General features: G+C 37.1%; 1 protein-coding gene across 1 annotated transcript in view; it reads right to left on the reverse strand.

The window, feature by feature from the left end:
• Window positions 1-272: 272 nt before the first annotated feature.
• pomgnt1 (protein O-linked mannose N-acetylglucosaminyltransferase 1 (beta 1,2-)) overlaps window positions 273-17,858 on the reverse strand; it is a 50,465-nt gene continuing 32,879 nt past the window's right edge. Inside the window, exons 15-22 of the mRNA XM_086088815.1 lie at window positions 17,744-17,816; window positions 16,798-16,926; window positions 15,843-15,968; window positions 15,674-15,738; window positions 14,824-14,868; window positions 14,555-14,690; window positions 9,315-9,424; window positions 273-3,970 (exon numbers count right to left, since the gene is read on the reverse strand). Of these exons, the coding sequence (XP_085944941.1) occupies window positions 3,889-3,970; window positions 9,315-9,424; window positions 14,555-14,690; window positions 14,824-14,868; window positions 15,674-15,738; window positions 15,843-15,968; window positions 16,798-16,926; window positions 17,744-17,816 (766 nt within the window). The 3' untranslated portion in view covers window positions 273-3,888. The remainder of the gene's footprint in view (window positions 3,971-9,314; window positions 9,425-14,554; window positions 14,691-14,823; window positions 14,869-15,673; window positions 15,739-15,842; window positions 15,969-16,797; window positions 16,927-17,743; window positions 17,817-17,858) is intronic.

The raw sequence follows: 17,858 nt of genomic DNA on the forward strand, positions 1-17,858 counted from the left end.
CAGCAGTAGAGGAAGTACCTCAGTTTAGTGGCAAGTTGCCGGTCACGGTAATATCCAGTTCGAAATAAAAAACGGCCAACGACAAAAAAAAATAAAAATAAAACTCTTTTAACTTGGGTTGTCTTTGTATGATATTTACCTTTTTTCGATGATCTTAAGAGATAAACTACACAAAAACAATTTGAGGAGAGGGCAAATCTTTTTCACTGCACTGGAAATAATAAGCAGTTAATGAGTCGCATACAATAATAAAAGGAAAGAATAAAAGCATGTTAAACGGGTTGAAAAATATCTTTATTTGCAAGATAAAACAAACTCAGAAAGGTCAAGTCACTTTCACAAATCATCACTCGCAATTGCATACTTCAAATACACATTTAGGCTTTTTTTTATTTTATTTTTTACAAATCACTGCAGTATTTAGTATGTCACCCATTAAAATAAATGTAGTCAGTGGTAACTCAACGTGGTTCTATTTCAAATAGTCCAACTGCAATTGAAATATGTGATACCCTGGCTCTGCGTGCGTGCGTGCGTACACACACACACACACACACACACACACACACACACACACACACACACACACACACACACACACACACACACACACACACACACACACACGCAGGCACATACACAAAAATGTAACTGGAAAGCTGTTTCATTGTGAAATTTAACAAGTGCGGAACAAAAAATACACCAAGTACATTTTATACCAATCCTACCAAACATTCATGTGGAACCACACTTGCATAATGTATCTGAGGACAAACAAAAGGGTAAATAAAAGATAAAACACACAATTGGATTCCCTCAAACAGCTTCACACATTTTCAAGGCACATCACAGTACCTGCATAACTTGAATCGGTTCACTTTCAGTCACATTCCCATTCACATTGGGGACCCAGGCTTACTTGTAGCAGCTACTTGACTCAGTGAAGTTATTTTTGTATGCTTCAAATAAAATATGACATTTTGTTTCAAAACAGATTGTTTTGGTGTTGGTAGTACAAATCAGAGTATTCTTGATATAGGAATTGCTTATGATGTGTATGCATTTGCTCCAGTCTCAATCTGTGAATATTTTATCAGTTTGATACACCAACAGAAAATCCAGTCTGAGGCAACTGAGCCATGCAGCGAATATTAACAGCCGCAGGGCTCTTTAGAGAACTCTTTCACTTAAACTTGACTTCTATAGTTAAAAATATTCAAACTCTATATTTTTTATCAAAATATATAGGTATGTATGTACATGATCTCATTTTGTTAGATCTAAAAAAAAAAAAAAAAAAAAAAAAAGATAACAGATCCAGATAAAAAAAAAGCAAATACTTTCATAGATAGAGGCAAATAAATAGGGATAAGTTAAAACATACAGTATGTGCCGAATGGCCGAAGCAGTCAGTAGTAAAACACGCACACACGCACGCACGCACAAAGAAATTTGGATTTAAATTAATTCTGACATGTATATGATAATTATATGACAATTGACCAATATTTCTGTGAAGCAAATAGAATCAACCTATTAATGGCGGGGATATGTTCGAGACTCACTCCAATAGGTGAAAGAGAGCCTTTTTTGGTTTGTTTTTAAATATTTTTTTACCCCTCCCACATGCTTTTAACACATTTAAACTTATAAGCAGGGTTTGACATTAAGCATAGCCTTAGAAACGCTGGCCCAACCGGGCCAGTAGGAACTTCTATATAATATGATGGATGGATGATAAAATCAACACATTCCTCTTTACATGTAAAACAACTACATGAGTAATAATGTTCCAAATCTTCAAAATAAAGGACAACATGGTTCACTGTGCCCCCACAGGGCCGCCACTCTAAAAGGCTTAATGTCGGACCCTGTTATAAAACACCTTTCAAATGCAATGTAAAAAATATTCAAACACACACAACAATTGTAAACATAAAATGTATAGAAAATACTGTACAGTATTGGTAAATGCTGTCTAAAATACGTATGGAGTTCCATAGTTATATTGAGTCAACAATGACCATCTTGTCTTGCATTCTCAAAACAACAGCCACATAAATGTGTTTTTCCTGAACCAAAGCCAGTTCTACTTTGGGAGTAAAATAAGTTCTACCTAAGAATGCATGATGATACCAGCAGCCAATCAGCTTCATTAGCTGCTCAAATGTTTATTATTTTAAATGCACACATTTTCTTTAATAGTTATATATTTTCAAAACTGTACAATATTTCTATGAACGGAAAAATCTGTGAAAAAAATTTATAAAGTAGGTATGTTCCACAAAAATATTCAGCAATATAGAAGGGGGAGATGGTATATCCTGCTGTATATATAGGGGAGAGTGGGGTGATTTGTGCCAAGGGGCAAGTAGTTCCACCCCTGTTATTTAGAAAACCATAGAAGTTGGTCATGTGACCACATACTTTTGAAGGGACAGCCATTTCGCTCATCCGGTAAAAAAGGGAGACACAGGGCTTGAGACGTAAGCAAATGTTCAAAAACACGTTTTTACCCTCCAAAGTAAAATGATCCTATGATAAATTTTATGTTTAATGTTTTTTGATGGCTGTGTTTTAACAGTTATAGACAATTTTGAAAACAGTTCACACATGTTTTAGTGCTTTAGTAAGCTACATCATGAGTCTATATTGTTAGCATGATGTTGGCTCAAAACAGCTGGGGGATGCTTTTTTCTTTTTTTCCCCCCCAAAATGGTGGTGTTGGGGTAATTTGTGCCAAAGGACCTGGGTTAAGTTAACTTTCCCTAAATAAGCATTATTTACTTTTATATGACATTATTGTATTTTATTGTTGTTATAAACTATATTCTTACATTTGATCACTAAAGGTATGTGCCATTCTTATTTTTTGACCAAAATTCATCATGCCACCAGGTACAAAAAGAAGACAGACAGGGTTTCAACTCCTCTTGAAGAGTTGAAAAGAGCAGTGAAAGAGGGGAAGACCATACGTCAGGTTGGAAAGGAGATCAAAATCTGAAGAATGGCCATAAAAAAATATAGGGATAAGAAAAAAAAATATGCTCAGGCTTACCCTCCCAAGCACTCACCAAGTGACAAATCTGGTTGTTCTGCTCATTTGGGTTATGTGTCTTCAGAAGTTGTTTTTTCCTTGCCAAAATCCACAGAAAGAAAGAACAGAGTTGTAAAAAACAAACAAACAAAAAACAAGAATTGTGAGGGACACGCCTGAGAAGATGAAGTTGGAGAAGGCTCACAAAGAAAAAGATACAAAGGCTGAAAAGGAAAAGCAAAAGAATGAAAGAAGAAAAGGCCTCTGTAACCTGTAAATCAAAGTTTTGTATTGAATTTGTCTTCCTTTCATATAGCATTATCATTTGTGAGCTAAAAATTATCTTTTTTACTTCAGTCATCAATGTCACAATTGACCCCACTGAATTCTGACTAATGACACAACCTGCAACGCACTGGGGTACGTTTTGCCACAAAAACCATTTTTTTTTCTAAAGCTATATTTCTCAAACTGTTTTTTGAAGATTTAAAGTGATTGCTCCCGGGGATGGACAACATCCTAAACTATAGGAACATATTTTAGTTGGAGGCATTCCTGTAATCCCCTTGTGTAAAAGACACTTTAAGTAAAAATTGGCACTACTTAACCCACTCCTCAACTCCCATAGAAACGGCAGACAGATTGTGTCAAATTTAGTAGCGTTAATTTAGTTTTTTTTTATCCATGAAAAAAAAGTCAAGGTTGTGGGTCCAAAGTTGCATTATTCGTGTTTGAAAAAACTGTTAAGGCCTGGGTTGGTTAAAATGTGTTGTATGATTGTGCTGAGTATAAATCTGTGTGTGAGAGAGTGAGCAAGAGACACACAATCACACAGACAGCGAGATAGCGGTTTATATCTGCTCTGCTGGTGCACCCTCTTCTTTCGGGGGAGGCTCTAAGTAGATGGGTTTGACATTAGCAGGTTTCTTCACACTGGTTAAAACAAACAAAGGATATGAAAGAAGAGTTATTGAAACATTTCATCTTTTCTGTGACATCATTTAAGAGTTTCATTTGTTCTGTGACCAAGCTCGTTACTCATTGTACTCATATATAAAAGAAAGGCCAACGGAATATTGTGCTCTATTGCTATAAAAACATGGAACCTACCAAAAGATAGATTTGTTATGTTAAGGAGTTGGATCCCCCAAAAAACAGACATAAATAATAGTTTGGACATTTATTTGTAAAACAAAGTTTCAACTGAAGGTGATGCAACCATCAAGGCCAACAGTGACATGACAGAGAAAAAAAGAGAAGGGCCAAACGCTAAACATGGAGTGTCATTAACTAAGCGGTCTGCGCGCAACGTATTCACGACAAGACGAGGCAGCAAAAACTAGACGAGAAACGGCGAGAAGGGATCGTGGATCAAGAGACGTGGAGCTAGGTAGCTAACTAACGTTCATTGGGCTGTGGAGGCAAGCAGATGAATCGTCCACCAAAAGAAAAGAAAGATTAGAGTCTCTTCTTCAGGAAAAAAAGTATACTTGTATCTGCTTCAGTTTTGCAGAATTAGCATTAGAATATAGTTAAGTTTCATCATTATTCACAAATCTATTTAGAACTGTGAGGAAATCAACTTATTTTCAACATGGTTGATCTCTTTTTACTCTGCTGCCACCTGCTGGCCATTTTTGTAATTACTACGATTGCTTCACCCGTTCTTTGCAGTTCAGAGGTTGAAACAAAGCCTTCTGTATGCTCTAGCATTAAAAAAACGTATAAATACATCTTTGGGACACTTAAAACATTTAAAATAAAACATATTTAAGTACTTGTAAAACGAGTGGATTAGATTTTGGTGCTGGCGTGATGCACATTCCACACATTTATTAATTCCAGGATCTGCCCACTTCGTGACTGCTGCACACCTACTCAATTCTGGGAAAAAAATGGCTGAGCGATGACAATGCGCCTGTGTCTTGTACAAAGTTCAAATTTTGCATCAATTGCCAACCTAGAGAAGTTGAGGAATAAACAAATTAATTTTTTGAGAAACTCCTAAGCAATTCCAAACCAGCGGGGCAATAACCTAGTGCCTGGGACCTCTAATTCTAGTTTAGATTGGCCTCATCATGCATTTAGTTGAGGGTGAGCATCTTTTCCATGCTCATTGTGAGTGGTTTCATTCTGCATCTGTGTGTTTGCATCTGTGCATGGAGCTCTTCTCTTTTTTTCACTTTACTACAGTGGCAGTGTACCTGAATCTTGCTCATAAGTTTATGCTTGGCTCGCAAGACAAAGGGGAAATGAAAAATTGATCGACTAAGCAATGGCTCGTAACTCGAAAAACTGCTAAATTGGGGTACTTGTAAATCAAGGTACAACTGTATTCATACTTTTGCAGGTAATCCATGATATTTGGCTATTTGAACAAACCGTTTTGGGAAATGAACTTACTGTTTTGAATTTTTTTTAAATGATTAACTCATTTGCTGGCAAAAATGTATAAACACTTTCTATTTTGAATATTGCCATGGTCCCAAAAACGTATTTATACATTTTTATGTTGTTTTTATGCTAGAGCATACATAAGGCTTTGATGCAGCTTCTGACCTGAAGAGGTCGCTTATAGCAATGATAGTTATTACAAAAAACGGCCAGCAGGTGACAGCAGACTATAAGAGATCAGCCAGGGCCATGTTGCAACAAGCTCTTTTCCCCAGTGTTTTCAACAGGTTTGTGAATAATGATTAAACTTAGCCATATTCTAATGCTAACTGCTGCAAAACGGAAACGAATAAAAACTAGAGCTGGGGCAGCTATAAAGGGCCCTCACAGCCCGGGCCACTTTAGGGTATTTGCAGGTTGGGGTACTGGCCCGTTGGGGTAGTAGCACATTGGAAGCAGAATTTCGTTGAAAATGGCATAACAAACCTTTACATATGGATTTCAAAAAATGTTTTTATTCATCATAGTTCGTTTTACTCATAGCACAATATTGTTTTTATTGTCCATAGAGGGCATAAAAAATAAACAAATAAATAAAAAGTACATATGTATGAATTGTTCTGATGTCACTGAACATTTTGAGTGGTGGAAACTAAAACATTTTTTTTTTTATAAATGACTTAGTTATCGCACTTACAAAGAGTATCCACATTTTTGACAAAAACCTTATGTTTCATATCTGTATTTATTTTTGTCGACCCAAGGACTATGTGGCGCTATATTTATAACTGACTATTGTCATTGAGATACTTTCAGGTTGTGACTATAAACATACAAGTGAAGTTTGGGATTTTTTAGAGCATGTGCCGGGGAGTTATTACTTATTTTGTCTTTCATAGCGAAGGAAATATGAAACACAAAATATGATGCCCCGCCCCCATCATATAGTATTTAGAAAACTCAAGATTTTTTTCCACTGTTGATGGCCCAGGTCTTGACATGGTCCAGGCCAAGATTGGAGTCAATTGGATCAAACGTGTAAAAGAAATGAGCAAGAGTATGCCCCCTGTAAATGCTCAAAAATTGGCAAAAATCGTACATTCAAAAAAATTTGTAGCTCACTTCCTGTTCATTTAAGCATTTAGGTCTAAGAGACTTTTTTTGTAGGTCTTCGGCTCCCTAAAATACAATTTTTTTCCCGTAGATCTTGCTTAAACGTACAACCGGGGCTGCTTCGTTCAATATTTCTACGGGGAGCTAGTGAGTAATTTTTGTAAATCTGGTTAACGCAGATTTTTTTGTCACTGTGATTTTTTGGAGCTTGTCCAGCACAGTTATTAAGCATTTCCTCTTTTTTGATAAAGAAATATTAAATATTAGTTTTTGCTGCCTCGTCTCGTCGTGAGTACGTTGTGCACAAACCGCTTAGTTAATGACTTACTGGACTCCATGTTTAGAGTTTGGCCCTTCTCTTTTTTTCTCTGTCATGTCACTGTTTGCCTTGATGGTTGCATCGCCTTCAGTTGAAACTTTGTTTTACAAATAAATGTCAAAACTATTATTTATGTCTGTTTTTTAACATAACAGATCTATCTTTTGGTAGGTTCCATGTTTTTATAGCAATAGAGCACAATATTCTGTTGTGGTGAAGCAATCGTAGTAATTACAAAAATGGCCAGCAGGTGGCAGCAGAGTAAAAAGAGATCAACCATGTTGAAAATAAGTTGATTTCCTCACAGTTCTAAATAGATTTGTGAATAATGATGAAACTTAGCTATATTCTAATGCTAATTCTGCAAAACTGAAGCAGATACAAGTATACTTTTTTTCCTGATGAAAGAAGATACTCTAATCTTTATTTTCTTTTGGTGGACGATTCATCTGCTTGCCTCCACAGCCCAATGAACGTTAGTTAGCTACCTAGCTCCACGTCTCTTGATCCACGATCCCTTCTCGCCGTTTCTGGTCTAGTTTTTGCTGCCTCGTCTCGTCGTGAGTACGTTGCGCGCAGACCGCTTAGTTAATGACACTCCATGTTTAGCGTTTGGCCCTTCTTTTTTTCTCTGTCATGTCACTGTTAGCCTTGATGGTTGCATCACCTTCAGTTGAAACTTTGTTTTACAAATGAATGTCAAAACTATTATTTGTGTCTGTTTTTTTGGGATCCAACTCCTTAACATAACAGATCTTTCTTTTGGTAGGTTCCATGTTTTTATAGCAATAGAGCACAATATTCTGTGGTCCTTGCAAAATCAGTCAAAATCCAGTAAAACAGCCGGGAGCGAAAGAGGTTGCTTCAGTGAAAATGGCTGGGGGTGAATAAGAGTAAAAGAAATGTACCATAGCAACTGAAAAAAATAATAATTGGCAAAAATTATAGATGCAAACAGACTTTTGTTTCACTTCTGTGCGGTGTTCCAATTCAAACATGCTGCTGGTGCATTGGCTATGGCACAATAGTGAGTTAGCTATTGAATCATTTGTTTTCATTTGCTTCCATGTCAGTCGTCAAATACGTAAAATTCACTTATTCACAAATTCAAATTCACAAATTCACTTTGTGGTGCAAAGAAGGTTGCAGTGCACCACAGATGTATAGCATAGCATTCAGTCAGTAGTGCCGTATTTTGATAAAATTCCATTTGTTGGATTTATTTCACACAGAAAAACAACAAATAATCGCCAAAGTAACGTGTTAGATGGAGCAGCGCACACGTCCCACTTGTGACGACACATCTGCTACAGAAAGTATTTTCATATTTAAAGTGTGCTATATTTTCTAATTCTATATTTTCTAAATTATATTCAAGTCGCAGGAAAACTCCATGCTCCATGATTTACAGCCAGCACAAACTCCACCTCTCAACTGAGTTACATTATATGCAGTTTCTATTACCTTTTTCTTTTCTCCTTTTTTCACTCCCAGCCATTTTCACTGAGGCAACCCCCTTCGCTCCAGGCTGTTTTACTGGATTTGACTGATTTTGCAAGGTCCACTGAATATTCTGTTTGATTGCTATAAAAACATGGAACCTACCAAAAGAAAGATTAGAGTCTCTTATTTCATCAGGAAAAAAAGTATATTTGTATCTGTTTCTATTTTGTAGCAATTAGCATTGGAATATAGCTAGGTTTCATCATTATTCACAAACCTGTTGAAAACACTAAGGAAAAAAGCCTGTTGCAAAATGGCCCTGGCTGATCTCTTATACTCTGCAGCCACCTGCTGGCCATTTTTTTGTAATAACTACCATTGCTTTACACGACCTCTTCATGTCAGAAGCTTTATCAAAGCCTTCTGTATGCTCTAGCATTAAAAAAAAACATTTTGGGGAGTGCAGGACAAAGTTATTAATAAACGTATTTATACGTTTTGGGGTTTTAATTAGTTATTTTTTTTACTATGCACCAAATGCAGGTGCAGCACTCCCAATTTCGTTGTATACAAAGGCATTATCTTCTATTCTTTGGTTGTTGCACAGACATTTCCAGGTGTGTGTCAAAAGTCTGGACAGGAGAATGTGTGTAGCTGAAAGGTGCGCAATCCATGTGCATAAAATAACGACAAGTGCTAATGGGATAATATGGTCCTAAATTAACAACACTTTTATCCAGGGTGGAATGATCCAGCCAGAATTATACCAGAAGCGTGTTGATTGAAATGAAATGGGGTATTTAACCAAACGTGTGGCTGTGTACAGTACATTCAAACCTGTATATATCAATTTTTTACCCTGTGTGGATTAGGCAAAGTCCAAAAGTACATTTATACATAGGCACCCAAAATAAAAAATCATTAAAGATGCAGTGTTACGTATAATTTCACTCTGGTAAAAAAAAATATATATATTGCAGGACAGGTCAAGACAAGGTATTAACTTACGAGTATGGGGAGATTGGCACGGCCACCACCAGGATATGATTCCTCTTTCTAAAGAGTCTCCACAGGCCTCTGTGATTTCCACGAACATCTAGGTCCCAAACATGGAGGCACTTGGTAGAAGAATGAGGGAGACACAAGTAGGTTTTTAAGTTAGGCAAGAGACACAGACACACACTGATACTTACTGTACATACTGTACATTGTTTATATGCATATCAGAACAGGAATTTTCAAATATGGAATTCTGGACCGAGGGAAGGTCTCATGCGGAGTTGCGGACGCATGGTCAATTGCCAATGAATAGGGTATGTGCGCCATCAAGCAACCTACCACAGTCAGCTGTCACAAATTACGTAGTAATTACGGCAAAAAGCTTGTTTACCATACTGATAGAGGTTTGCCAGATCTGCAGGGGAACACGGCATAACTTGTTTCAGAAGTTGAATCAGAAAAGAGTTTCTAAGAATGAATCAATGGACCACGGGGCGGCACGACAGACAACAGGTCAAAATTATGGTAAATTCAATTGAAATAGAAAGAGTGTATGAAAATACATTTCTTGGAGTAGTTATTGAGGAAAAATTATGTTGGAAGTCACACATAGATAATGTCAAAAGGAAAATGTCAAAAATTATAGGGATACTCTCTAAAACTAAGGATGTCCTGAATAAGAAATCATTATACACATTATATTGACCATATCTGACCTATTGTGTGGAAATCTGGGGAAACGCATATAAAACAAATACCGATCCTGTTTTCAAACTTCAAAAAAAGAGCCATAAGAATTATTAATCGATCAAAATATACAGAACCAACTCATTCTCTATTTATTGAATCAAATACAATGAAATTTTTACGACTTAGTTGAGTTTAAAATAGCACAAATAATGTATAAAGTACGCACAATCTCCTCTGCTACAATACTCAGAAGCTGTTTGAAATTAGAGAGAGTCCATATAACATAAGGGGAACAAGTATCTTCAAAAAAATATTAAGTAAAGGTGTGTTTCTGTAAAAGGTGTTAATTTGTGGAATAATTTTGGAACTGACCTGAAAAGATGTCAATCACTTGCTGAATTAAAAACATTTTTAAAAAGTAAAGTTTAAAAAAATTACTTAAATCAGACGAGCTGTTAAAATTGTATATATGCTGTAATTTCTTTGGATGTATTGGTATATGCGAGTATAAGGAATTATGAATCATATAATTGTATTATGGTATATGCCTATTAATTTCATGTACATATGTTAAAGTGCACTTGTATATATGACTTAATACATTAACCTTATTATTGTATCAATTTATATCAAATAAGGGGTAGGATTAGATACGTTTTTAACTTCCTCCTACCCCTTTTGAACATATAAACTATTTTCTTTCTTCCTATTCTTGTTTTTCTTTCTACTTTAACTTATATTTTATAGTTGTAATGTGTTTTGTGTTTTCTTCATGTTTATATGTTCAATAAAATAAACACGTAACTATTAAGCACATCTGCCTCACAGTGCAGAGGTCAAAGGCTCAAATCTGGGCTCTGGCCTTCCTGTGCAGTGTTTGTATTGTTCTACCCTCGCCTGCGTGGGTGTTCTTCGGGTACTCCGGTTTCCTCTCATATTCCAAAAACCAGAGTTGGGCATCGTCGGCGATTCGGCCCCGTCAGTGAGCTTCCATCAGTATTTCAGGCTGGCCCAGTCTGTCCAAGTCTTCGGTAACAGCCAAACGGCGTTGAGAACAGACTTGCAAGTACTACGTCACACACAGGTGCTGCAAACCTGACAGGCAGCTAAAAAAATAATAATTAAAACAGTGCCGCTTTTGGTCCATCAGACCGCAATGACTAAATGGTAATTGGAACTTCATTTATATAGCGCTTTTCCACCTTACAAGGCCTTCAAAGCGCTTTACAATTTGACTACTCATTCACCTACTGATGCATCAGGAGCAATTGGGGGTTCAGTATCTTGCTCAAGGATACGTCGACATGATCACAATGGCATGGGATCGAACTCACAACCTCTTGTATCCAAAGATTATGCCAAATAATTCATTTCATAATAAATTCATTTCAATCAGTCTCTAAACATTGAAATATATTGAAGTACATAGTAAGCATGAAGGAGATTTTTGCACATAATGTGCTGTTTATTAACAATGTCCAAAAACATTCAAAGTCTATATAATGATTAACATCAGTGTTTAACATGAAACACGCATACACTTTAATACGTTGAAGGAACAAGTCACATTTTGTCCCCTCATTTCGTTTTCCACACACCCTATGAAAAAATAATTTGTTCCTCATACTACTACTTTATTTACAGCCACATAATGTTATTAATGTTATTAAATCCCCCAATTCTAGACTAAAAATGTTAGGGCATATACAGTGGTTGCAATAACTATTCAATACATCACCATTTTTATGAGTAAATACACTTCCAAAGGTGCTATTGCTATGAATTTTTTTACCAGAAGCTTCTGAATATTCCTGTGAGCATCGTTGGAGTCATAATTCATTAGTGGAAAGCCAAGCATACCACCATGAATTTGCCTCGACCAGGTTCTTCTCGCAAGATTTCTGACAGAGGAGTGCAAAGAATAATTAGAAGAGTTGTTTAAGAGCCAAGGACCACTTTTGGAGAGCTTCGAAAAGACCTGGAATTAGCAGGTACTGTTGTCACAAGGAAAACATTGAGTAATGCACTCCGCCACTATGGCCTGTATGCACACTCACCATGCAAGACCCCATTGTTGAATTGTTAATAATGTCAAAGCTCATTTAAAGTTTGCTGAAGAACATTTGGACAAGCCAGTAAAATCCTGGGAGAATATCGTCTGGTCTGATGAAAGCATAATTGAACTGTTTGGATGCCATAATGCACAGCACGTTTGGAAGAGAAATGGCACTGCATATCACCCTAAAAACACCATCCTAAAAGTGAAGTTTGGAGGTGGGAAAGTGATGGTGTGGGGCTGTTTTTCAGCAAATAGTATTGGGAAAGTTTACATTATTGAAGGAAGGATGAATGGGCAAATGTACCGAAAGATTCTTGACAAAAATGTGTTGTCATCTACGAGAATGATGAAAATGAAACGATAGTGGGAAATTTCAACAGGATAATGGTCCAAAACTTACTGCCAAGGAAACTCTCAATTGGTTTCAACAGAAAAAATAAAACTGCTAGAAAGACCCAGCCAATCACCTGACTTGAATCCAATTGAAAATCTATGGAAACAGAACTCCAGAGCCATAAGAAAAGCCCACTGAATCTTCAAGATTTGAAGACTGTTTGTTTGGAGGAATAAGCCAAAATCACACCAGAGAAATGCATGCGACTAGTTTCTTCATACAGGAGGAGTCTTGAAGCTGTCATTGCAAAAAATGGCTTTTATACACAGTATTAAATAAATAGCAAATGGGGTTTCAATATTTTTTACCAGTGACATTTCACATTATTACATAACTTAATTTCTAATCTTATTCGCTGTTTTCTTTGCATGCAAAGATTACTCGAGTTGTTCCCAAAATCTGGTGGAATTTTCATGTCAATAGCACCTTTAGAAATACATTTAGTGATAAAAATTATGACGTGTTAAATACTTATTTCAGCCTCTGAATATACTAAGTGTTAAGTATTCTTCAAGCTGTTTTGTGTGTGATGTTTAAATATCTTATTTTGAAATCTATGCTTTTATTTGGAAGGCCGCGCCGTAGTTCTGTTTCCTGTTTCACGTCTCCGTTCGTCATTCAGCTCATGCATTTATATTTAGCTTGTGCAAAACAACCTTAACTTATTGATGTCCATCCAAAACAATCTGAACATACTGTAAAAGTTTTTTTTAAACAGTCACATCTCACGGGGAAACCAACATGACATTGCCAAAAACATGTCATCTTGATTGGACTCGGGAGATTCTTCTTCTCCAGACTCTTAGTGAGATGGATTTCAACATTTTGTGGTAAATAAGCTACTGTGCAGGAGGGGCATAACAATTAGTAGGCGTCTGATTGATAAAAATGCTGGCAGGCTGCATTGCAAGACGTGCGGCACCACTACGCTGGTGACGTAATGTTAATCATTTGGAGCCTACAGGGTCCAATCACATTAGAGCAGTGGCACGTGCCACCCCGGCCTCCCCTCAGCTCCGCCAGTAGTTGGGAGTCGACAAATTGCCAAATTGAAACACCTTGGGCTTATGGTAGAGAAATGAACATTCAATTCACAGGCAACTCCTCTGGTGGACATTCCTGCAATCAGCATGCCTATTGCACGCTCCCTCAAAACTTGCAACATCTGTGGCATCTGTGTTGTGAGATAAAACTACACATTTCAGAGTGGCCTTTAATATAATCATGTTATCTAATCAGAATCTTCATATGTCACACATGTGAGGTGGTAAGGATTATCTTGACAAAGGAGAAATGCTCACTGAAAGCTTTAGACAGATTGGTGAAAAATATTTGAGCGAAATGGCTTTTTGTGTATGTAGAATAGTTTTAGATTAGCTCATGAAACATGGGAGCAAAAGTTAGTGTTGCATTTATGTTTTTGTTCAGTGTATTTTGCATTATAAAAAGATCATTACAAAATTCCCAATACTTACATTGATTTCTGGACAAGTCAATTTGGGCAAATTCACAACATAAAAAGTGGCATAAAACCCTTAATCTTCAAGTGATTCTTAAACTGAGGCTAATTTTATTTGTGGTACAAATCTCTATCCAATGATATTGCAATATTGATATATAATTGGTTCTATTTTTTTATTTTTTTACATACATCATGTATCCTGTTGTGATCTTGGGTTTTAGACAGGTGTGATACTGGTTTGGCCGCTACGTGCATATCTGATGTTGCTCACTGTGGTCTATGGAACGCTCGATAAGTTTGTGTGAATGCTCAGACGCATGGACAATTAGAGCAAACACTGCTGGCGACCAGTTCTGGGTGTACCCTGGCTCTTGCCCAAAAACCGCAGGGATAGGCTCCAGCACACCTGCGACCCTACTGAGGATAAGCGGTACAGAGGATGGCTGGATGAATGGACCAAATTGCATCCACTTCTGTATTTACTCTTGAACTATTGCTTCTGCTGCATTGAATCTACGAGGGTATATCAGAAATCAAACCCTGTTTGCCAAATCATTTTTGAAAAACGAAAAACAAGGCATCCAAAGAAAAAAAAAAGTGCTGACTCTTGCAGCACAAATTATAGTACACCACTATGTGTCTACCTTAGCAAGCTCAGTCCAGGTCGAGGTGTCTGTATCCGACTCCATCTTAATGAACATGACATAGATTTTCCCCTCAGAGTCCGGCAGCAACGAGTCCTCACATGGGTTCTTTGTATGGTCCAGCACCTCTGCCTCTCTGTAATTATAAATTGTTAAAAAAAATAATAATAATCTGAGGACGCCATCTGAACATCTATCAATCCAAACTTCTACCTTGTAATTTATTGAAATAAACATCATGCTCAGTATCTCATCTAAATCTCACTCACCGAAGCAGATTTTGGATTTCCGCTTCATAGGCATCCTTCTTTAAGCTATGAGAACACAAAAGAAAATACAAAAACACCATGTTCTTCCATCCCTATCATTAAACCAGTGGTTCTTAACCTTGTTAGAGGTACTGAATCCCACCATTTTCCTATATGCATTTTATTGAAATAAATAAATAAATATATATATATAAAAAAAAATCAAATTCAAGACATAGGTTTACTGGTGAACAAAATGAACAGGGAGAAGTAGTCGTTTCATTGAATCGGCCCCTCTTCACCTTGAATTCTGAAAGAGTTGGGTTCTTGTATTCCCCATCTTCATGCATCTTAAGGGTGTATTCAGAACTGCGCTGTTTGGCCCGCTTTAAACGGACCAGAGTTTGTTTCCCACGGTGATCCGGACCTTTTGTGCAGGTCTGAATACACACAAACAAATCCTGGTGCGGACCAAACAAGCGACCGAGACCAACTTTTTGAGGTGGTCTTGGTCCGCTTCGCAGTCTGAATACAAACCACGGCTGATCTGCTCCAATTGCAGGACATATGCGCTTGCAAATATCCATCCCTCCACAACAGTAGTCACAAGTCGACTACTGAGCGTACCAAATTCTTTGTAGCACAGATAGGCCAAGCAATGTAGCGTGACCACCTGCAGCCAATGATGGCCAAGCGAGCCAGTATCATGAATCGTATGAGTCAGGTGTATGTCTTGACCTCTGCCAAACCCCTGAGACTGACTCACCCAACCCCCAGGGGGTTAGATCGAACCAAGGTTAAGAACCGCATAAATGAAATAACTGCAAAGTATTGTATGTCCTCTTTATAAACGCATGAGTCATATACACACATGTCCACATTCTTCAGCTGCACGTGAGGAACTGTGTTGAACTTGTGTTTCTTGAAATATACCTCCTATTAAAAAGAAAGAGTACAAACAAGAAGATCAATTACCGGTACTTTGCATTATATGCAATGAATAAACTTGAATATATCTTTTTAGGGATTTGACATCTTACATGAAAATATCCATTCATGTTGAGGCCGATGATGCCAAAATGATAGGAGCGAGACACATCAGGTATGATACACTCTCTGCCCTTCCTCTGCTCTGGCATTCGCATCCACATGTCCCAATCCCACAACTACAGCGAGAGACACACATATCAGACAACAAGGGAAACAGAAACACACAATATGCTTATTTTAAAAGGTTTCTGCCATTCATCGTGCTACTGCTACCCTACAATATGGAAATTTTGTCTGGCTGTAAAATCTGATACAATCATCAGATATTTGCAATATCTCATAAAATTGGTTTGCCTCAACTCAAGAAACTGCCTTTTATTTTGGATAAATAATTAAAGGTAGTTTCTAGAAAAACTACAAAAGTTACAAATAATTATGTTAAATAAGTTGGTACGTAACATACTTCCAACCTTTCATAAAAACATAATTCCTATCAACAAACCTAAGAAAAGGCTTGCAAACAGAAACATTACTGTATATAAATAAGAACGTTTAATTGTATGGTTACAGGTGTCACATTGTCAGGCAGACCAAAAGGTGAGGTAATATTAGTGTTGTTCCGATACCGTTTTTTGGCCCCCAATACAGTTTTGCAGTATCGGCCGATGCCAATACCTGGGTTGTTGTTTTTTTCAACATGAAAAAGCTGCCCTGCCATTGGTTCAGAGCATTCAAGGGCCAATAGGATATCCTAGCTTGGCATGCAGTGAACACGTCACACATCAGTGAATATTGTGCACAAGTAAAACACAAGATGATGCATCCAAAGTCGTATATTAGCGTTGGAAATATTAGTATCGGCATGTTACTTGTTAGTACTTGCAGATACCACCGTTTTTATGCAGCATCAGGGCCTCTGCCTCTGTAGAGACTCAACAATGAAAAATATGACATCAGAGGAACATCGGTACACTTGACAGAGCAGAGAAAAGATCAATCCTGCACCTTCTCAGGTGTTGGCCATTTTGGCTCCAGTTCATCTTTATAAAGGCTCTTTTTGAGGACCCAGCCCAGGCCAGGCATACTCTCCACTCTGTAAAGCAAGGCAGGATCCTCTGCTGTGTGTTCATAGCCCTGCAGATGTGACATCAACAAGTTATAATTTCATATCTATAAGTGTATTTTGTTCAACAGAACATATTATATACACTTTATAACCAACTGGTTGCAGATGGTAGACCTTAATCAATTATGTAGTATGATTGTGTGACTTCAGTTATGGCAGCTATTTAAAAAAATGTTTAAGGAAGATACTTTAACTTATTTGCTCCCATAAAGGAATAAAAATGTTCCAGTTTAATTATTGCCATGGTCCCAAAAACATATTTATACATTTCTTTATTTTTATGCTAGAGCATACGGAATGCTTTGATGCAGCCTTTTGACTTTGCTTAAAGCAATGGCAGTTATTACAAAAACGGCCAGCAGGTGGCAGCAGAGCAAAATATATCAACCAGGGAAATGTTGAAAAAAGCTAATTTACCCACAATTTTAAACAGATTTGTGATTAAAGATGAAATTTAGCTATATTCTAATGCTAATTGCTGCAAAACAGAAACTGATTAAAATATAAAGATTGAAATGTTGTTGTTTTCCTGAAGAAAGAAGAGACTAATCTATCTTTTGGTAGGTTGCATGTTTTTATAGCAATAGAACACAATATTCTGTGGGTCTTGCAAAATCTGTCAAAATCCAGTAAAACAGCCGGGAGCGAAGGGGATTGCTTCAGTGAAAATGGCTGGGAGTGAATGAGTTAAGGATTTATAAAGACGTAGCCTTTTTGTAACTATATAAACCAGAGCAAATCCTACATTCTCACAGTTCTTTACAAATTAACTACACAGTATAACAGTATGTTTTGGAAAAAAACAAAACAAAGCAGATTATTCACCTGATCATTCCAGGCTGAGATGCAATACAGGCTATCATCCTCATCCAACAGATGGACAGTCTGACTCAGAAAACTAGTAACAACACCAGAAGCAAAAATGGTTTTGTAGAGATTA

Source organism: Leptonotus elevatus, chromosome 11 (genome assembly GCF_054856555.1).
Source record: "Leptonotus elevatus isolate MCC_2025b chromosome 11, RoL_Lele_1.0, whole genome shotgun sequence".
NCBI classification, from domain to species: Eukaryota; Metazoa; Chordata; class Actinopteri; order Syngnathiformes; family Syngnathidae; genus Leptonotus; species Leptonotus elevatus.